This window comes from Poeciliopsis prolifica, unplaced genomic scaffold (assembly GCF_027474105.1).
Source record: "Poeciliopsis prolifica strain line A6 unplaced genomic scaffold, Auburn_PproV2 SCAFFOLD105, whole genome shotgun sequence".
Classification (NCBI taxonomy): Eukaryota; Metazoa; Chordata; class Actinopteri; order Cyprinodontiformes; family Poeciliidae; genus Poeciliopsis; species Poeciliopsis prolifica.
Genome location: NW_026562480.1, coordinates 59408 through 82558, shown reverse-complemented (window position 1 = coordinate 82558; position 23151 = coordinate 59408). Strand labels below are relative to the sequence as shown.

Genomic DNA, 23151 nt, shown 5'->3' with positions numbered 1-23151 from the left:
GTTTGACAATTTATTTATTACAAATTATTGCATTTTACAGCTTCTAACACCGCTATTATTAGTTTATGCTGCTTTCTTTACTAACCTCGCGCTGCATTGTTCACATTTCTCCCCGTTTTCAAAAGAAAGACTCAGTAGTTAAAGGAGGAAGAGCCATAAAAAGGTCATTTTCTCTCCATAAATCAGCCATTCTCATTGTGATGTCTGCGTTCATTTACCTGCTAACAAAACATTTATCCGGGAAAAGAGCGTTTACTAAAATGATCCTCATGCAGAAAGGTGCAGACATTTAGACCTTAACCTGCATCCAAACGCTGTTTCCTACCTATTCGGTGTAAGATGATCTGGGGAGTCCGGGAGAAATCAAGCAGTCTGCGCTGATCATCCATCTCTTCCTCCGACTGGACGATGATTTCTTTAAACTCTGTCAATGTTTCTGCAGTTCACTGCTCGCTGATTCACTGGTTTAAGCTGGACTGGAGATATTTATTAGAAACACTCAAACATTCAACAACACAGACCATGTGCTGTCCTCTTAGTCTTCTTCTACTTCTTTTTCTTCTACTACTACTTTTTCTTCTTCTTCGGGGTTTTAAGACTGTCGTTCATTCATGTATCGCATTACCGCCACCTTGTGGATCCTACGATCATTACAGCTACAGATTTCTCATAAAGTGCCAGTTCTCTTGCAGAACCTAAAATCTTTTCCTAGTAACAGAATAAGCTGCAGCAGAAAAGAGAAAAAATACAACTAAGACAAAAAAAAAAACACTAAATTATTGAAGACAATAATAATCAACCATACTATAGAGACAACATGCAAGTTTTTATACAATGATAAGGAAGGAAAAACAAGGGCAAGACGGTCTGGTTCTTATTCAGCTGTGGAAAACAACCTTCCAGCCTTGTACAAGTAACCCAAATAGTTCTTTACAAGAAATTCAATTCTTTTGGTCAGAGTTCACAACATTTCACATGACATGACTAGCAGATGTGACCTTACTGTAATTTTTCCATGACAACTCGTTAAAGCTGGACTGGAGATATTTATTAGAGAAACTCAAACATTCAACAAAACAGAACATCCGCCATCTCATTGTTCTTCCTCCTATTCTTCTTCTTGGAGACTTTATGACAGTCGACATTCACATTGTTTATTCTGGATAATTTGAGCAAATAGGGTGAAATATCATCACCTAGCACTCGAAAAGTGAGACAAAGATGGGCAACCGCCGGTCAGAGATTTGATTGTTTTCCGAGTTTTCAAATCAGTTTCAATCTCATTTTACTTTAAAGGCAAAACTATCACTAATACTTTTCTGCTAATTTTTTTTTAACAAACTCAATCATCATATACATTCTATTGTCGAGTTAAAAAATAATAATGATAATAATCCCCACAAACTTTCTCTATTGTACAGAATAATACAAATCAATCCCTCAAGTCCAATCAAGTGGGAATGTTCTGGAAGGGAGTCAAACTGATAATGCATGAAATAAGTCACAATGGTCCACAATGTCTCTTCATCTATCAGCATCAGTACTGGCTCTCCTCAGGGCTCTGAGCTGAGCCTCTGCTCTTCACATTGCACACACTACATACAGTTTGACATAAACAGCATGTTAATACAATAACATACAGTTTATCATAATTCTTTTTTGATAGAGAATATGCCAAAAACTACAACAGATCTCAGAAGGAAAATGTCATGGCTGCACATCTCCAAGTATCTAAAGGTGAAGATCCAAATGATCCCATTTAACAAATACAACAATTTTCAGCTCTATAGACATGAAATCCCTCCAGTCTTTCATTCCAATTTTTAACAAAATCAATTCTTTCGTGAACCTCAACATAGGATATGTTTGGAAATTAGGCCTGTCACGATAACAGATTTTGCTGGGCGATTAATTGTTTCAAAAAATTTGTGCAATAAACGATAATATTGTTTGAAGACCTTTATACACTGATTTAATGGAAATTACATAATAATCTGGGTAAATCCAATCTAAATCAAGGATTTACCCAGACTGGGAGAGTGACGCAGCTTGTTGACTGTGACCGGTAGCCAATCAGAAAGCGCGGATTCTCCTCGTGCTTTCTGAGGGAAACACGGAGGGAATCCCGAACAGCTGACACGATGCACCCGAAGTCCAGCGGACATCGGAAACAACATGAATGTTTATTCAACAGTTCGTGCAAAAAAAAAAACATAAATACTAGGGGAGAAGTTAAATTTCTACCAGAAAACCCCGTAACTTTTCAGCTGTTCTTCGTTAACGTGACATAAATAGGTTATAATGATTTTCATTTAGTCAGGACTGACACAAGCCACATGCATTGCAGATAGATTGTAGTGAGGAATTGATTAATGCCTGGTTTCAAAGTTAGTGAACTGGACTTATTATTTTGTGCCCATTGTTGGTCACAACACGGTTCGATCGAACCTTTATATCTAGGATTTCTGTCGGCTAATGTGTCTCTGAGGTTTTGATAATGAGTCAACAATTCGCGACATAATGTGTGCTGGGCATTTACACTAAGGAAGTAAGGAAGGGAGGGTGTTAGCAGAATCAGTTTTCGGCACAGCCTTCAGCGTGACATCAAGAAACTCGCACCGGTTTGGCTTTCGTGTTGTTCTCCCTTTGTTTGGAGGACACACCCTTTTATTGTACAGAAGTGTTTCAATTAGACAGGTCACGTGATGTGACACACAATAATCCAATAATGAGAAAAAAACAACAACAAATGAGAGCACAAAAACATTCATAATGTCACAGAGAGTCAGTGGAGTGGAGCCATTTTTCATTCAGTGTAAGAGAATCAACAGTAAGATAAAAAGGCAGGAAGAAACGATATAGACGATAATTGAAATGAGGTTGATAGTTTTAATTTTGTGTGATCAATTGATTTATCGTTTATCGCGACAGGCCTATATCGGAAATACTTCTACGGCTTTTCACCAGTGTGAATCCTCATGTGCTTAGTTAAATGGTGTTTATGAGTAAAACGTTTTCCACAGTTCACACATAAAAACGGCTTTTCACCAGTGTGAATCATCATGTGCAGAGTTAAATTCTGTTTACGACTAAAACTTTTTCCACAGTTCACACATGAAAACGGCTTTTCACCAGTGTGAATCCTCATGTGCTGAGTTAAACAAAGTTTATGTCTAAAACTTTTTCCACAGTTCCCACATGAAAACGGCTTTTCACCAGTGTGAATCCTCATGTGCTGAGTTAATGCCTTTTTTTGACTAAAACTTTTTCCACAGTTCACACATGAAAACGGCTTTTCACCAGTGTGAATCCTCATGTGCCGAGTTAAATCCTGTTTTTGACGAAAACTTTTTCCACAGTTCACACATGAAAACGGCTTTTTCACCAGTGTGAATCCTCATGTGCTCAGATAAATTCTGTTTATGACTAAAACTTTTTCCACAGTTCACACATGAAAACGGCTTTTCACCAGTGTGAATCATCATGTGCAGAGTTAAATTCTGTTTACGACTAAAACTTTTTCCACAGTTCACACATGAAAAAGGCTTTTCACCAGTGTGAATCCTCATGTGAGCATCAAAAACAGATTTGAAAGTAAATACTTTTTACAGATGACACATGAAAAAGGTTTCCTTCTTTCCTGATTTTGGTTCTCAGTTTCATCAGGCTTTTTTAAGATGTCTTGGTTCCTGTTTAGTTTCTGATTCAGTTTGGTATGTTTGCTCATCAACAGGAACCACCATGCAGGTATCAGTCTCCTGTTTTAATTCAATCAGTTCTTCACCCTTACTGCAGTAAACTTTTCTCTTCCTCTTTTATCTGCAGGTGTTCTAGATCCTTCTGTTCTTCTTTTATTTGATGATCTTCTGGTTCTTCTTGTTCTTGTTTCACCTGCAGAGGTTCAAACTCCTCCTGGTCCAGAGTGGATCTCCTCTCCTGGTTATAAACGTTACATTGCAGGCAATCTGCAGAAGAAAAAGGACAAAAAGAGTAATTGTTAACTTTTACTGAATTAAATAGGAGAATTCATTCAACATTAAAACAGTTCCTTTGTTACTTGCTTTTCTAAGTCAGACAGGAAGAACTGTGGGTCCATTTCCTGTAAGTATGGGGACTGGTAAAGGACCAGCATGCACTGGTTGGGCTTGTGGGTTTTGACCAGAGCAGGAGACGAAACAATGAAAAGTAGTGATGGTGAGATGAAGCTTCATGAAGCTCTGAGGAACTCCATCCCATCATGGACTCATGAGCCGATGCACCGCGGTGCTTCATATGCTCCACTGTGACATCAAGTGGACAATCAACACACGAAGCCTTAGAGTAAACAAGTAAAAGATGTTTGTGATTCTGATTAATCTGTTTGTATGAAACAATGGCAGCATCAAAAAGGAAACTAGAAACAAATAGAAAACAGAGAGTTGTGATTGGCTTGTTATTCGCTGTTTCACCAGGGGCAACGATTTATTACTAAAAATAAAAACTTTAACTGTATTCTGGTTTAGGTGAATTCTCTGTTTTATGTGCTTCATTAAAATCCTCCTGAATTACTCGACACATCACTAATGAAAAGTTTATTTTTATTATTTGCTTGTTAAACTGGAGAAATAAACTATAAAAGGAATCTTCAAGTTTTTTGGACATTGAACTTCTTTTATCTACGTATGAAGCAAACAATCGCCACAACAATTTATTTATTACAAATTATTACATTTTACAGCTTCTAACACCGCTATTATTAGTTTATGCTGCTTTCTTTACTAACCTCGCGCTGCATTGTTCACATTTCTCCCGTTTTCAAAAGTAAGACTCAGTAGTTAAAGGAGGAAGAGCCATAAAAAGGTCATTTTCTCTCCATAAATCAGCCATTCTCATTGTGATGTCTGCGTTCATTTACCTGCTAACAAAACATTTATCCGGGAAAAGAGCGTTTACTAAAATGATCCTCATGCAGAAAGGTGCAGACATTTAGACCTTAACCTGCATCCAAACGCTGCTGTTTCCTACCTATTCGGTGTAAGATGATCTGGGGAGTCCGGGAGAAATCAAGCAGTCTGCGCTGATCATCCATCTCTTCCTCCGACTGGACGATGATTTCTTTAAACTCTGTCAATGTTTCTGCAGTTCACTGCTCGCTGATTCACTGGTTTAAGCTGGACTGGAGATATTTATTAGAGAAAAACTCAAACATTCAACAACACAGACCATGTGCTGTCCTCTTAGTCTTCGTCGTCGTCGTCGTCGTCGTCTGCTTCTTCTTCTTTGGAGTTTTATGACTGTCGTTCATTCATTTCATCGCATTACCGCCACCTTGTGGATCCTACGATCATTATATCTACAGATTTCTCATAAAGTGCCAGTTCTCTTTGGCAGTGGCGGAGCCAGAGGGGTGGCCGGGGTGGCACTTGCCACCCCCAACAGAGCCCTGGCCACCCCTCGTGCCACCCCTACTGCCACCCCACTGGAAATTGTAATTTTAAAATATAATACTTATGAGATCGGCAAAGATTTGTCAGGAAAACTGTAATTTCCGACTGTCCCTGAAGGCAGCTCGATGCCCGACGCTGTTCATTGGTCAAACTGACATGTGGGTCCTGCTTGATCCAAAACACATTTAGAGTTACACCGCCAAGGAGTTTTGCAGGTATTTCCAACATTTTACCGCTCAGCGGTAACCGCTGTTACCTTCCTAATGAGAGGCGGCACTTGTCATAAATTTCTAAAAAGAAAAAAAAAAAAAAGGTTTTACAAACCATGCGTAGTGCCTCGTTTATTATATTAGCCATGCTAGTGCTGATAGATGGTGTTTTACACAGATTCTTTTAACATGTTTTAGTGACATTCTGCCCTGTAATGTTTTATATCTCCAGCTCTTGCTTGAAATGTGTGTGGTAAGAATATTATTTTGTGTATGCTTACTGTGTGCCACATTTTTGCCTGTGAGCTGCTGGTAACTATAATTTCCTGAGGGAGTCTTCCCAAGGGATCAATAAAGTCAAGTCTAAGTCTAAGTCTAAAACCATTAAGTTTTATAATGACTGAAATGTAAGTAGGCTATGTCATATGAAGCTTTGAATTATAACCTCACTAGTTATATTAATTAATTTGAATTAATGTATTTTTAATTTAGTATTTTAGCTAGCTACAGAAAACTAAAAACTATAGTTTAAATAATAGTTAAAATAGACAATTTCAATTGTCTCTGCCAAACAGTCATGGAGTCTAAATACCAGGCTGTCTTATTTTGTGTAGAGCCCAAAAGAAGAGAAAAGAGAATATCTCCCTGTTCTTCTTAAAGAGGCAAAAACCAGAGCCAGACCAGGACCAGACAGAACCGTGCAGCAGTGACCAGGACCAGACAGAACCCTGCAGCAGTGACCAGGACCAGACAGAACCCTGCAGCAGTGACCAGGACCAGACAGAACCCTGCAGCAGTGACCAGGACCAGACAGAACCCTGCAGCAGTGACCAGGACCAGACAGAACCCTGCAGCAGTGACCAGGGCCAGACAGAACCCTGCAGCAGTGACCAGGACCAGACAGAACCCTGCAGCAGTGACCAGGACCAGACAGAACCCTGCAGCAGTGACCAGGACCAGACAGAACCCTGCAGCAGTGACCAGGACCAGACAGAACCCTGCAGCAGTGACCAGGACCAGACAGAACCCTGCAGCAGTGACCAGGGCCAGACAGAACCCTGCAGCAGTGACCAGGGCCAGACAGAACCCTGCAGCAGTGACCAGGACCAGACAGAACCCTGCAGCAGTGACCAGGACCAGACAGAACCCTGCAGCAGTGACCAACCTGGAGAATCCAGCCAGGAGACTCCAGGCCCAAGTGTATCACCAGTGGGTTAGAGGCTGTGACAGAGAGTTATTAAGTATTAAAATCCAATAAGCCTAATTCTAAAGGTTAGTGTAACCTGGTTGAATTTATATTTGTTATAATTACTCAAAATGTTTTTCTTTGGTTATTTGTATGGGTTCCTACCTGACTGAAAATCTCTGTTATTGTTTTAACTGTGTTACTTTAAGAACGGAAGCCCCTCCCCTTTTGTTTCTTCCTCTGTGGTATTGCCTTTAAAATGTTTGCGTCCCTTAGACCCTCCCCTTTTGTCATGTTGTCCTGTGGGAGAGGTGTGTATTATTTATTTTGTATCTAAATACATCCAGTTTATTTATAGATTTATTAAGTTAATTTCTGTTATGTACTTTTGTTTATGTAGGGCTTGGAGCGGGCAGCCTGTAACACGGCTATTTCCTATTTGTTATTCTTGTCAGGTATGTTGTATAGAAAGGTTTATTTTGCATATTTAACATGTTGTGAGCTAAGACCCGCCCTTTTGTCATGTTGTCCTGTGGGAGAGGGCTTGGAGCGGGCAGCCTGTAACACGGCTATTTCCTATTTGTTATTCTTGTCAGAATAAACCCTTTTAAAGGTGAACCACGGCCTTGAAAAAGAGTCTAGCTCCGCCACCGACCCGCCCTAGCTTCGAAGTTGTTAATTTTATTTAGTATTTTTATTTATACTTTTTAATCTCCAAGTGGCGAACTTTCTATTATTTGATACGGGAAGCGCTCCTGTACCTCCAATATATGTGCCGTTTGTTTACCGCACTTTTCCAGCCGTTGCTAAAATGTAGTCAAGTGTTTTTCCGAGCCACCTTTACATGCAACACAAGACGCTTTCACGGAGACGTGTTGCTGTGCAGAGGTGGACACTGGTGCGTTAGAGTCTTGGCACAAAACCAATTAACGACAAAAAATCTTTGCACAGTTGCTTTTTTCTAAACAAATAGAGGAAGTAAAGTAGCTGTTTGCTAATATATAGTAGCTAACATATATATATATATATATAATATATATATATATATATATATATATATATATATATATCTATATATATATATATATATATATATATATATATATAAAAAGCCTGCCTTAAAAAGCCTTAAAAAAGCCTGATGAAACTGAAAACCAACATCATGAAAGAAGGAAACCTTTTTCATAAAAAGTGCATATATATATATATATATATATATATATATATATATATATATATATATATATATATATATATATATATATATATATATAAAACAGGAGACTGATACCTGCATGGTGGCTCCTGTTGATGATCAAACATACCAAACTGAATCAGAACCAAATGGGAACCAAGACATCTTAAAAAAGCCTGATGAAACTGAAAACCAACATCATGAAAGAAGGAAACCTTTTTCATAAAAAGTGCATATATATATATATATATATATATATATATATATATATATATATATATATATATATATATATATATATATATATATATATATATATATATATATACACACATATATATGTTAAACTAGTTAAGAACAATTGGTTACAATTATGGGAGTAACACTGAACTTTTCACTTTTACTAACAGTAGTAGTCCTAATAATACTTACTAGTGGAAGTAGTAATATTATGAGCTATTGATACTTATGCTTGGTTGATTTTGTATCAAGAAATAGACTTAAGTGATTGGAAACAGATTCTTAGACTTCTGCAACATGTGAGCATATGTTTATGCAAATCTGAGCATAGTTGCTTAGCATTTTCTACATGTTAGTATTTACATAATTAGTTTTTTTTTTTGTATTGACAAACACAAAGTTGTTTATGTATTTATATTAAATGAAAGGCCAATTTACGGTGGCACCCCAAAATCAGCAAAATTCCTCTGGAGCTGGGTTTGACTGTGACTGTTTTTGCAGAGTTCACCAGTGGAGTGGAAAGTGGGATCTCCTGTCCTGCATTCAGTCGTTCACAATGCACTTCCCAAGATTCTTGTTTGGAGGTGGAGAATTTGTATTGGTGATATTTGGGCGATTGAGACTGGAAAAAACACAGTTAGTTGTTAAAATAATGAACAATTGAGCAACAATCTATGGCATTAATATAACAATGAGCTGATACCAGGTTGGAAAATTGCAGTTGCTCCTTTAACTGTACAGCCATCAATATTCTGTACAGTTTCTGAGTTTTACTCAGAAAACAATTGACAGTGAGCAACTGTTGTGAAAAAATGTGATCTAGTTTCTTCAGAATATGCTTTTGCTTTTATTGTTGATCTCTCAGTTTTCATCGAGAACGATGAAAGAATTATACAATGTCTCTTGAATGTATTGCTATTCCCTTTGTCAGAGGTTGTGAAAAAAAAATCAAAACTTCACCTCGTTCTTTTTTTAATTTGTACTTTTCTTATTATCTACAGGATTCAGATGCCATGTCAGACTTTATCCAGGTTCCTGTTGGGTTATTGACTGTTATGCTATGATAAGTATATCATTTTGTTAAAATAAAACATTGAATCTTGTGAACTTAAAATCTTTAGTTGTGGTTTCTTAATTTATGTAAGGCAATCTGTTTCATAGATTCTGCTCAGTAAACTGTACTGTTCATGTAAGTTGGACTAACTTGATGTAATTGAGTTAAGAGGATCATTTGCTTGCTATTTTGAAGTTGAAACAACTTCACTTAAGTTAAATTAACTTGACACAATTAAGTTAATACAACAAGGTCTGAAGTACATGTTAAGTAAACAAAATGTAAGAACAGCAGTTCAACTTAAATAGCAATTGGTTCAAGAAATGCACCAAATGACTGAGAAAAACTGGAATACCAAAAAGAAAGGCATGCCCATTTATTGAAGATAACCACAGATCCTTTGTACAAACAAAAAACAATAAATGAATTTAAGAGTGGAATAGCTTTTAAATAAGTAATTATATTGGTTATTAAAATGTCAAATAAATGACAAACAGTTTTAATCTCAGTTTAAAAACAAAACTTGTGTTTCAATTTTAAGGTTAAATGCAAACTAAATTTTTTTTTTACTGGAAATGTCCAAGTCCCGCCAAAACCAGATTATTTTACAACAATCATGCTATTAAAACTTCTGGTCAATGAGGTTACTAATCATCAAATGATCACAGTTGATCTTTTCCACAAACTAGAAAGTTAGAGGTCTTTAATATGTGTGAGTTCCTGAGGGAAAAGTTAATTTGAAATTTGAAACAAGAAAGTCCTCCTTTCATTCTGGTTTTTATCCAAATGATTTTACAGTGAACTTTAACATCATACATAAAAAATACTTCTCAAATTACGACTACTTTTCCTTCTTAAGTGATGCATTTAGGGAGTGTTTTCTTAAAAAGTTATTACAAGGTGACTAAGTACCTTTTACTCAAGTATGTTTTAGATGACTTACTTGGACTACAGCAGATTTTTATTTAACTAAGCACATGGACTTTCATGTGCTTAGTTAAAGCATGCCTCCGACTGAAACCTTTTCCACAAGCTGAGCATGAAAAAGGCTTCTCACCTGTGTGAATTGTCATGTGATCAGTTAAGCTACATTTTTGATTGAAACCTTTTCCACAAGTCAGACACTGAAAAGGCCTCTCGCCTGTGTGAATCAGCATGTGACGAGTTAAAATACCCTTTTGACTGAAACATTTTCCACAGGTCTCACACGAAAAAGGCTTTTCACCTGTGTGAATCATCATGTGACTTGTTAAATTCTGTTTCTGAGCAAAACTTTTTCCACAGTTCACACAAATATAAGGCTTCAACACCGAGTGACTCCTCATGTGAAGATTCACAGAATATTGATCAACAAACCGTTTACCACAGGTCTTACATTGGAAAGGCTTCTCACCTGTGTGCCTTCTCACGTGAATAATCAAAGAACCTTTTGAAATAAAATGTTTGCCACAGGTAATACACTGGAATTGCTTTTCACCTGTGTGAGCTTTCATGTGAACAGTTAGATTACTTCTTCTACTGAAACTCCTTCCACACTTGACACACAGAAATGGTTTTTCACCTGTATGAACTCTCATGTGGACAGTTAAGTCACTATTACAACTGAAACCTTTTCCACAGTTCACACATAGAAGAGGTTTCTCGCCTGTGTGGTCTGACATGTGACAATTTAATTTATCTTTCCGGCTGAAACGCTTCCTAGTTGAGACAGGCCTCTCACATGTCTTTTTACTCACGTCACTACTTTGAGGAAGATTTTCAGGACCTTTTTGCTTTGAACTGTCACCATACCCTCTGGTTTTCTGATGCCTCTTCTGTTTCTTCTCTTCATCTCTTTTTGCTTCGAAGTTGTTATCATTGCTTCTTTCCTGGTTTTGGTTCTCAGCTTCTGCAGCTTCCTGAAAGATGGTTCGAGTCCTGTGTGGTTCTGGTTCAGTCTGACATGTTTGCTCATAACATGCATCAGCCTCCTGTTTCAATGCAAGTTGTTCTTCACCCTGACTGTAGTAAATTCGTCCTCTTCCACTTTTATCTGCAAATAATCAAGCTCCTCCTGCTCTTCTTTGATTTGCTGATACTCTGTCTTTTCATCTTCCTGCTTCACCTGCAGAGATTCCAATTCCTCCTGGTCTGGAGTGAAGCTCCTCTCCTGTTTACATGGCTTATCAATGTTATGCTGCAGGTGGTCTGGACAATAAAACAGATAAAAATAGGAATTGTTAACTTCATCGAAGAAATCGTTTAAGACAGAAATCAACATGTAAGAAAACTCAGGCGTGTAAACAGACAGATCCGCTGTCCGTCTGTCATCCAGGTGTTTCGTACCTGTTCGGTTTAAGGCCGTCCGGGTAAAATCCATCTCTTCCTCGGTCTTGATGACAATTTCTTTAAACTCTGTGAATGTTTCTTCAGTATGAGTTATAAGCTCTCGACGAAGCTCTACTGAAGACATTGTTTTCAGCTATCACTTCCGCTTTGTATTCTTCTTCCTCTTCTTCTTCAGGGTTTTATGACTGTCGGCATCAACATTGCCGCTTTACCGCCACCCTCTGGATCATATGAGAATCACATCGAAATGTTTCTTAGGACGTCTTCAACTTTATCTTTCTAAAACTCTGTAAATCCATGGTTAATGTTCTCTGACTCATATTTCCGACATTTTGCAAACCAGTAGGATACCAGTAAGATATTCTCATTGTAGACTTACTTATCTCCTCTTCTTTCTGACGCCCTTCAAATTCTCGTTTTCCTTTGTCAGGAAGTAACAACGCGCAATTTCCCAATTCAGGAGAGAGTTACAGAAAAAAAAGTCTAATGGAAATGTCTAGAAATATATGCTTGATATATTATGACACCTTCTTCAACCATTTAACGTTGAACAAATCATTAGGGAAAACTAAACCCATTATTACTGATACTTCTCATCCTTTGTTGAGTTCCAGTTTCTGCCTTCTGGCATCAGGCTCAGACCTCCTAGTAAGAAAAGTAACAGACACGAGCACTCTTTTGTTCCTACAGACACATCTATGTTTAATGCAGGACAAGTTAGAGGGACCTGCACCTGATTTGGTGTTTGTGGCAACTGTCAGTCATTGATGAAATACACTGGTGTGCTTTTTCCATCATGTATTGATTGGTATTTTATGTCCTTTTTATGTATGTTTTGGTTTTGTTTTTATTTTTGAATCTTTGATATGTTGTCTTTTAGTCATTTGTACTTGCTGTAACATCAATTGCCCATTTGGGATACAAAAAAATCTGAATCGAGAGACTATTTATTTATTTATTTATTTATTTATTTATTTATTTATTTATTTATTTATTTATTTATTTATTTATTTATTTATTTATTTATTTATTTATTTGCGCACACGTTCCTGTCCACACTCCAAGCCAGTTGGTGGCGATGATGCATCACCTCATCGTTGTTTGCCAAGAAGAAAGGAAACGGTTCAGAGAGCGGAAGCTGCCCACTGCGCATGTGTACTTTCTACAGATTACAGTGAGTAAAATGTGTCTTTTTGTAACTTTTGGCGTAAATATGCCTACTTAGCTTTGACCCTGTCTGTGTTTCTGGTACCATCTGGCATCAGACAGCTGTTCGTCGTTAATTCCGCCTATTTGAGATTCATCTTCGGCGCCATAAATGTTGTTTTCCCAACATTTACGGAAAACAAGCTGGTTAGCGTAAGCTAGCTAACTGCTGGTCGCTAATGCTCGCAGGTGAAAGTAGTTGGTGACTGAGAACAGGCTGGATTATCCTCCAGGATTACATACATACGTTAAGACCAGGGTTCAACGAAACCCGAAAATAAAATGGAAATTAACCGTCAGTCTTTCGTCATTTGTCTTTTAATCGTATTAATGCTGCTACTAGGAAGTTCGAGGCTAATTTCAGTCAAAATGGTGATTTCTGTCTCGTAGGGAGTCGTGATAACCGACTCGACTTGTTTACAAATTAAACTTCTAACAATGGTGTGAGTCTCTGTGACACGTCTGACCTGTTATTCGACTTTTTGCCGCTGCTGATGCCCATTATCGATACTTGATCAGTTGTAAGGACATCGTGATGATATAAAAGTGAGAAAAAGATTGGTGGTTATTTTTCTAAAAAAAAAAATTCAGCAATTGTGTCACGACTTTTAAATTTTTTTTCATGTTACTGGCAAATCTAATTAGGATTAAAAATCTCGTTTAAAAGTGATCTGGGGTCAATAAGTTGTCACGCTCAACGTCTCCATGGCAACAGAACCTGACGTCCACCGTCATGAGATAAATCAGAATACGTACAAAACATAAATAATACGCAATAAACCAAGTGAAATGACAGTGACGTTCATCTGATGGCTTTTTATGTGATCATTGTTTTTATTTGAGTTTAATATTTTTAAAGGTTTTTGACACATGGTTGGATTTTTATTTATTTTTGCCAAAATCTGTTTTTTCAAATAGAAATTGAGTAAAAAAGGTTGGCACTTCTAATATCATGTACTGCACTTCAATGTACTGTGCAACTTGAAATGTTTGCATAAGCAATTTGGAGATGAAGTCATTGAAATCAGACATTAGATTTAAAAAAAATAAAGTTAATTGAAAGAAGTTGATCAAGTAGAACAGATTTTGTTGAAGCAAATATAGGAGAATATTGTCTGATTGTTGAATATGTATTTTTCAAACTTTCTTTTTCATCTTTTGCTGTTATTTAGCTTATGTTTGTTTGGTAAGATGGAGGTTTTGCTTCCAGTTGCTGTTTTTTAACTTAAAAAAACAAATTAATAATCAAATTGTAAATCATTGAGCTCATTTGAATTTATCACATGATTGATTATAGTGACGGGGTTAAAAAGCAGAACCTTTAGGTTCTAATGATGTGATGGTCTGATTCTGTGGCGTTGATGCTTCTAAGTTTGAGTTTGACTTGTGTTCTTTCCTAGCAGAAATAATGGAGCAGGCAGAACAAAAACAGGGAGGAGCGAATGAAGAGGAAGTAGGAGGAGGAAGAGAACTGGATCAGAAGACCAGGATGAAGAGAAGACATGAGGAAGAGGAGGCTGAGGAAGAAACTTCCCCCAATAAGAAGCTGGTAGGCTCACTGACTTACCCTTGTCACCGTCTTCTGTAGGGCAGCAACTAATTCTATTGATGAATGGGATGAAATAAATTGGTATATTTTATAGACATTACATTTAACTGCTTATGCCTTTTTATACAATATTAAAGATACATGAAATTGTCCAAATATGCAATTCAGTTCCTTTTTAAAATAAAAGTTTTACTGGCTAAAATGAAATCTTTTGTGAATTAGAATCAGGTGAATATGAAAAATGTTTTGAAGAGTTTTGGGTAAAACAATTACAGACAAAGATGTTTTTCGTTTTCTCAAAAAAAAAAATAGATGTTACTTTGCACAGTCATGGCTTAATTTCTATCCTTAATATGTTGTTTTTCTCTCGAAAATAGCCCCTAAGAAAATGCAATAATGTAACATTATTTTAATGAATTTGAACCCGGTGAAGCTAAAACTGCCAGTTGAGGGGTTTTGGCTTAAACGTATTTACAAACAAATATGTTTTTATCTTAAATTTAAAATATTTATACATATATGAACAGTTTTTTGCTTCAGTACTGATCTGAGTCTTGTTTCATCAGAAAATTGTCTGTTTTTGACTTTGTATAATCCAGTTAATAATTATTTCAATAATTTATTCATCACATTAATCGTTTCAATCCTAATCTTCTGTGGCTATTCCATGCCTTGCAGTTAAAGTGTCCCACAGCAGTTATTGATCTATTATCGATCATCCAGGTGAGCGATCATGGTGAAAAGGTGGCGAGTCACTACAACACGCTGCAGGAAGTCGGACTGGTGGTTCGAAGTCAAAGCAGGATCTTCTACATGAGGAACTTCAACAACTGGATGAAGAGTGTTCTGATTGGTAAGTGATCAATGATCAATACTGTCTGGCTAATGAAATAGTCTTATGACGGCCCCACAAAAACAAATACTGCTCTTTAAAGCCACTTTGTAATCATAAAAATGTGACTTTTATCACTAAAATGCACACAATAACTGCATAAAATCATATTTTCACCATTTATTGCTATTTATTGATACACCTTTCTTGAAAAAGCAGTGAAGAAAAATAGTAAAAAAATAACAATCGGGACAATTTTAAGACTTCTCAAACATCAAATGGAAATGGATTAACAATATGACAAATGCCCGATTCTCGTTTTCCCCTTTATTTTTGTAAAGAACTCAAACATTATGTGCAAAACTAACAACCTCGTCCAAAATCTCCCTTTTAAAAATGCTTCGGTTTAACTGAACAAAAACGTATATCACAAAAAACTAGTAAAAAATAAAAGCTTATTCACATTTCCATAATAATTAGGACTCTTTGTTGTTTTTTATGTATTCCGTCTTTTACAGAAATCAGTTGGAGTCATGACTGATTAGATCAACCAGGCACTGATAAACATACAGAACAGTTTTAAATTATTTCATAAATGTCCTGGTCCTTAGCCTTGCACTAAGCTTCGATTTATTTATTCCTGGATTCTGTCTGAATCTTTTGCATCGTGGAAACCACAGGTGTTTATTTTCCTTCTTCTCCGCTAACAGGGGAGATCCTGGACAGGTGCGAAGCGCAGGGAGCAGGAATGTGTCTGTGTTGGACCTGGGCTGTGGAAAAGGAGGAGACTTGTTGAAGTGGAGAAGAGGAGGCATCAGTCACATCGTCTGTGCAGGTAACCACTCTTCACAGACTGACCTCTGACCTCTGGTCTGACTTTAGTCCCAAAATGGCAAGACAATCTTCCCCTCGGTGGTTTCACCTCTGGAAATTATTTAATCTGTACATTTGGAAACAAAAATTTGTGACCACCACGACTTTTGACCTTGTTTTAAATGAACATGTGTAAAAATCCTCAGAATAAATTCTGTTTATACTGCAGCAAGGCTGCAACTGACAGTTATATTAATCAATTATCCTATTATTACTCCGACAATCGATTTAATCGGATAAAAACATTGGCACATTCTGTAGATTATTTTTATTAAACTATTTAAATCTTTCAGGTTTATGCTATAACATGTTGTTCATTTTCTAAATCAGTCTTACATAAATTCAAGCAATGTCTAACTCATTCAGATTACTAGGTAATTAAGATAACTCCGTAAAGTAACAAGACCTTTACAACATAAGGAAAATAATACTGTGCAGTTATTATTAAAAAAAACATTCAGACAAAAAGTGATGTGCAGCCCAGTAGGAGCATGTAGAGAACTAAATTCATTAATATATTGCATAAAAATCAATTTTAACAGGAGGGTCAAAAGTGCAAATAAAAGCAGAGTTATAAAGACTCAGTGGTGGTTAAAATGTTTTAGCTTCCTGATAGCAGGAGGGATCTGAAGGAACGCTACTTTGTACCTTGAGGATGTCCTCATTCCCACTTTCATCAGTTTGTTTCTGTTTTGTTTTTCTCAGATATAGCTGAAGTGTCCGTGGATCAGTGCCGGACTCGGTACGAAGATGAAAAGAAAAAGTCATTCCAATGAGAAAATCTTCAGCGCTCAGTTCATCACCTCCGACTGTTCGAAGGTAGATCTGTCCATCTGTGCAGATGTGATTGGTTGAAAATGTTAATAGAAGCAGTAATAAGACCAGTTTCCCTTTTCGTGACCTGCTGGTGCAGGAGGTTTTGTCGGACAGGCTGGACGACCCTGAGCTGATGTTCGACATCTGCAGCTGTCAGTTTGTGTATCATTACTCGTTCGAGAGCGAGCAGAAGGCGGACATGATGCTGAGAAACGCCTGTGAGCGTCTCAAACCCGGAGGCTTCTTCATCGGAACCACGCCAGACGCCTACGAGCTGGTGTAAGAGCAGCGACTCCTCCATCCACTGTACTGCATGTGTAACGTTTAGTTTTTGTCTTTATTGTTCTTTTTATGCTTCCAGTAAACGTCTGGAGGCGTCAGACTCCCTGTCATTTGGAAACGAAGTCTTCAAAGTTTCCTTTCAGTCCAAAGGTTCCTATCCACTGTTTGGATGTCAGTACCACTTCAGCCTCGAGGGCGTGGTCGATGTTCCGGAGTTTCTGGTCTACTTTCCTCTTTTTGAACAGTAAGATTTAACTATTATTGAAATCAACACAAGAAAAAGCATATATTTGTCTTCTAAATTCCCTGTAACGCTTCTTTCTCGAGTATTTTGCTCAGCTGAACTCTGCTCTGATCCATTGCAGTGGTTTCATGCGACGACACACTGAATTTTCTCGTTTCGGATCGCTCCGTCTCGCTCTCTCTGAATTGTCTCACCAGCCGTGAAGCAGAGAAATGTTGCGTTACTCTCAATGTCGTCCGTTCCTACAAGCTCCAAATAGACGCTATAAAGTAGAATATCCGGTCAACTGCACTGCAAAAACACAAAATCCTACCAACTTTTTATGCCTGGTTTCTACTGCAAATACATTTGAACACCTGAAGTGAGACAAAGCTAACTTAAAAGTAACTTTTCAGCAAGATAGACAAGCTTTTTTTTAAAGTAAATGTCTTTAATATTGATTTAAAAAGCAGTCGTTCCACTGGCAGAATTTTTTTTCACTTATTTCAAAATCAACTGGCAGTTAATTTTACATACAACATGACATTTCCTCATATTATAGGTGAAATAATCTGCCGGTGGAACGAGAACTTTCTCTTCGATATTAAGGAATTATTGACTTAAAGCACATATTTCTTAATGAAGCGTTACTTGTAAGTTAGTTTTGTCGTATCTCAAGTGTACAAGATGTTTGCACTAGAAACTTGGATAAAAATACATGTTAAGATTTTGTGTTTGTAGTCGACACGCAGGATATCCCAGCCTAAATGTTGACCAGTTGCATCTCTATGAATTGGATCCTTCCAGGCGGAGCTGTCTGCGCAGATTGCAGGATTTTTTTCTGACGTAGCAGAATCTCGACAAAGTTTTGCACACATTTCAAATGGAAACGCAGTTAGAAACACCAGAAATGCACTTTCTTCATCGACTCAACTTTCCTCATATTGACCTCAACTTTAAAGATATAACCCCCAGACAATCAGTGACCGGCGGTCTTCTGACGTCACGTTTTCGTCTTCTCGCCTCGGCCCGCTGAGCAGAGACTGCACCAAGTATCCAATGGATTGGAGCTGAGTTGTTACTCATGGAAAAGCTGCTTCAGATTTCTATGCATACTGTCAAACTTGCGTTCCAGCATGGCAAAGCGGTACAACATGCGTCTGGTGCTGAAGCAGAGGTTCTCGGAGTTCTTTGAGGAAAAGGTGAAAAAGGAGAGTCACCGCAGCCTCATGATGAAGATGATGGCTCTGGAGGTAAACTTCTGTAAATCTCAACACAAATGACAGGAAAACCTTCCTAAAAATTATGACGATTCCAATAATTGTGACAGAAAGCTAGAATGTTTTTTTCTTAAACTACTTTTTTTTTTCTACAAATTAAACTGGTTCTTTTGTGTTTGCTTTAAAAATGAGGAACAACATTCTTCAGACATTTATAGAACAGGAGCAGTTCCTGCTCATGCAGGACTCGCTTCCAGTCTGTACAGAGACGTCAAATGACAGCAACAAACAGAAACGTCGGATTTTATGTTTAATAAAACGTCAGACTGATTTGTGTCTGGCTAATTCAGATGATCTGATGCCATTTGTCCGTATTCAAATAAGGTTCCTGGATTAAAAGACCTTTATTTTTAGATAAATGTAAATCTTGTTTAAGTGCTGTTGTTTGTTGGAAGAAGAAACTGTTCTTGTTGAGCAAAAAAAAAAAGAACTTTTTTTTTATTTCATCCATTTACTGCTGGAAAATGAAGAAACTTCACCAATAAGTTTTATTTTATTTTTGTGTTTTTCAAATAAGTGTCTTTCCTTGTATGGCAAGTCCTTAATGAGCTTTTTTTCTGCAAATTTTACAGAAGAAAATTAGCAAAAAAAAAATCTTTGTGAAAAATTACTGCGGAAGAAAACAAAAAAAACAAATATTTATATATATACAAAAATATAAAATTAAGTATTACGGTGTCTTTAAAAATTTTTTTTTTATGCTGAACATTTGCCAGTCATTTTTATTTTATTTTATTTGTTTCCATCTTTAGGTTTTAAAACAAGAAAAAAGTTTTGCATAAAAGATGATTGATTTATTCTATGGGATGAAGATATCTCTAGAAAATTAGATCAATATATAGACATAAAAATGAATCAGTTTTCAACCCTCCGACAAGAAGCAAAAATTAAAAAACAAAAATATAAGTTTTTCAAAGAAAAATGAAGACTTTGTTCTCTGTTTTTTCTCCTGTCGTTTCCGTTGTGCTGCTTCAGCCTTTTCCCTGTGACGATGGAGGTCAGCAGGCTGCCGACAACAAGGAGCAGTACTGCCATGCTAAAGAGCACTGCGGCAGACCTGGAGTCAGACTGCCAGTGGTGAGTTGCCTTCAGCTCTCAACTCCTCCAATAATCCTGATTTAACTCTGTTTTCTGTGTGAACAGGGAACCCTGAGCAAATCTGAGTGGGACGCGACCAGTAAGTTCGATTATATCACATTTTGTTTTCTGATCAAGAAACGTAACGAAAGGTCAAAATTGTTTTCATAAAGCCGACGTCTGAGCAGAATAATGACTCCCTCTTGTTTTTTTGCAGGTATCTACTTGGTGTTCGTGTTTCAGAAAATGTCCTGATACTCAAAAGCAAAATTCTCCGCCTCACAAACTTACCTCACCTGTTACTCGGCTTATCTGTACAGTTTCTTTTTCTGTTGTCATATTTGAATTTTTTTTTTTTATAAAAATGTAAACCTGCTGTAGAAATTAAGCTGGAAAGAAAAAAATAAATCAGTTGTTCAGTCCTATTTATTTTATTTTTTATGTGATGCTGGTTAGAATTGTACGCAAAAGTCACATCAGAAAAAAAACGTTTGGAAGCAATAATTGTCGACTGATGAAATGTAAGAATCTTGTCTTTGTTATGGAGCCTATGCAATATTTAACCGCAATGCGCTGAACAACGACCTAAACGCCATAAGAGAAAAACATGACAGTGTGCTGAAGGCAAAATGCCTGAAAGGAGCAGGAGCTTCTTAAGAGACAGAGACCCAATTTCAAGACTGCATTTTTACCACACCATACAAAAGCAATAACTTTACATTTAAAAGAAGATTTTAACTTACTCTTTTTTTACAACACATCACCTCGGAGCCGTTTACTTTCTTAAAGTCCCACCACAAGATGTTTAGGTTGGACTTTGACTGGGCCCTTACAGAACCATATGTCTTTATTTTTTACTTCCTCGATTTGATGGCTCTGGAGAACATTTAGCATCTACGTCCCCAAGTCATCACACCGCCACCACCGAGCTTAAGGTTGGTCTGAGATTTTAGGTGTTTATTCAAACCTCTGCCTCTTTAACTACAAACTTCACAAGAGCTTTTGCGCCATTTGTTGCTCACTTAATTCATCAGTGCTGAATTTTATGGTTTACAACTGTTGATCAGCAGCAGTTACAGCGCTAAATTCCCATTGGCTTTCATCATAAATATTTAATGTTTTAATAAGCTGGGAAGGTGAAAATCCATTTGTTGTTTTCCTACATACAGGTGAATCTGAATCAGAATATCCTCCAACACTTTGACTAATTCAATTTAAAAAGCGAAACTTGGTATTTCTGCTACTTTTACTTATTTTGTCTGCCATGTTTTCCTTCCACTCAACTTTCCATCAATGTATTTGTAATTTTATACTGGAGAACTGCCATCAGCAGCAGTCTCCATGGTCATATATAACATTTTGCTTTAAATATTGCTTTTCCTGAACTTTGCCGGGTTTATGGTGTTATAATTAAATGAAAAAATAAATTAAACTTTGCATAAAGAAATTTACATTTTCTTTTCTGAGTCACTTAAACAAATCAACTTTCAGCAATATTCTAATTTATGGAGATAAATTTGAAACCAAGTTCTGCCTGAGCAACAGGTGCTTTTAACAATATTTACTGACCCCTAGTGGTAGATTACGTTTTTTTTTTTTTATTTTATCTTGAAAATCCCAATTAGTGGGGAAAAACATGCATGACTGCTTGAGCCACAAAATCTTCTTATAAATATTTTTTTATGAGTAGTTTTATTTATTAACAAAAACTGCTGTACTGACTAAACTTCTGCAGTTTAATGAATGTCGTCTGTCTTGTTTAGTTCAAACAAGGAAGTCCTTGATTACCTGAAAATGACATTTTTTGTGATGCGAATAACAGGAATGTTTTATGTGAGTCTAAAGTACTCAGACATTTTGTGCCTGCGGTTACTTACTGTAAGTGTTTTCTGATAACGCGGAAATATAGTTTCATTGAAAGCTTTTTCACGCAGCTTATGACGTATTTTTTAACCCTAAATCAAAGCTTATCGCATTATTGGCATATTTATATATTTATGTTGACATACAGGATCTCAGTTTTTCTTTAAGTCACAGATCTGGAGCAGGAAGTGTTGGCTTGTTTCTGTGACGGATCCCAGCAGCTGCTGCTGCTATTTATGAACCAGCTGGTTCTGTAAACACACAGATGAAAACTAAACAATTACATAACAAAGTTACCATAAAACACAAGATCTCAAACCAGAATAACTGCAGAATAGCACGAGGCACTTCAGATGCTTTCCTTTTGCTGTAGTTTGACTCTAGTTTTTGTTAACAAATAAATTAAAGTCATACTTCCTGTATTTCCAACTGATTGAGCAGAGTTGTGTTGTAACTAATTACATTTTACGGTTATATTCACCTCAGCAAATTTTTGAAAAAAAAAAAGTTATTTTGTTCTTTTTACTTTACTAGAGAGTTTCAGAAGCTTTATATTGAAACAAACTGGTTTGGAATATATTATTGTCATTTTGGTCCTCAAAACACCAACATTTTTAACTTTTACTCTATATTTTGGTCCGTCTGATTGTTTAATTAAATGATAATGAGCTTTTCACCAGGTGTTACTCAGCTAATTCCTTGGATGGCTGCTTTTTATTTACACTCCTGAAGTAGGTCACATAACCATTACAGATTAATCAACTTTTCTTTATATTTGTTCAAAATAAATACTAATGTGAAGCAAAAGAGCAAACCCGTCCCAAAAATTTTGCTTTTAAGCAGCTGGTTTAGTGAAAACAGTGATGTTGACCAGATGTTACGTCTTTATGTAATAACGAAGTGACAGCACATTTCAGTTCGACTTGTTTGTTAAAAGAGGAAATAATTTGAAGACAGATAAAGTCTCTGAATGCCTCCACTTCTTGATAAGTGATGGCTCATGACACTTTCCTAATAAAAGTAGTTAGAAGTTGGGCCAAAAGTTAGTGGCAGCAGCCCCAAAGCCCCATTTTGTACTTTATATAAGAGTCATAAGCTCAAGTATTTGAAAATTATGACATTCTAGGATTTACATGGAGTAGAGGGCAAAAGACGTATTAAACCCTATTACTTTGTCATCAGTTCATGCCTAATTCTTTATAATTATACCTGTTAATGCACTATAATTTGAGTTTTACCTACTAAAGTACTGTAACTTTCATTAGCAAACACATTTTACCGAATAAGGCACCAAAACAGTTTCCAAATCTGTTTTTGAGCTTTTTTGTTTGTTTTGTTTTTGTTACAAATTCTAATTTTGATTCAAAATTTGTCAAAAAATATTTGAATGTTTAAAAAATAAAAAGCATCGAATGACTCGCCATTGCCCTGCTTACAGCTGATTAAAAGCTCTGCTATCTGTGATGAAACATGACCCCATGGGTAGGGGTCATCGAGGTCAGAGTAAGATGA

General features: G+C 36.7%; 1 protein-coding gene across 1 annotated transcript; it reads left to right on the top strand.

Moving 5' to 3' along the window:
- The first annotated feature begins 12760 nt into the window (after positions 1 to 12760).
- LOC129354175 (mRNA cap guanine-N7 methyltransferase-like) lies at positions 12761 to 20372 on the top strand. Its single transcript, XM_055023688.1, is given in 13 exon segments — positions 12761 to 12812; positions 14245 to 14393; positions 15117 to 15246; positions 15936 to 15964; positions 15967 to 16060; positions 16804 to 16849; positions 16851 to 16917; positions 17012 to 17193; positions 17276 to 17440; positions 18555 to 18672; positions 19675 to 19776; positions 19843 to 19876; positions 19994 to 20372. Coding segments are annotated over 12 exon segments (1146 nt in total). The 5' UTR covers positions 12761 to 12812; positions 14245 to 14252; the 3' UTR covers positions 20032 to 20372.
- Positions 20373 to 23151: the final 2779 nt, after the last annotated feature.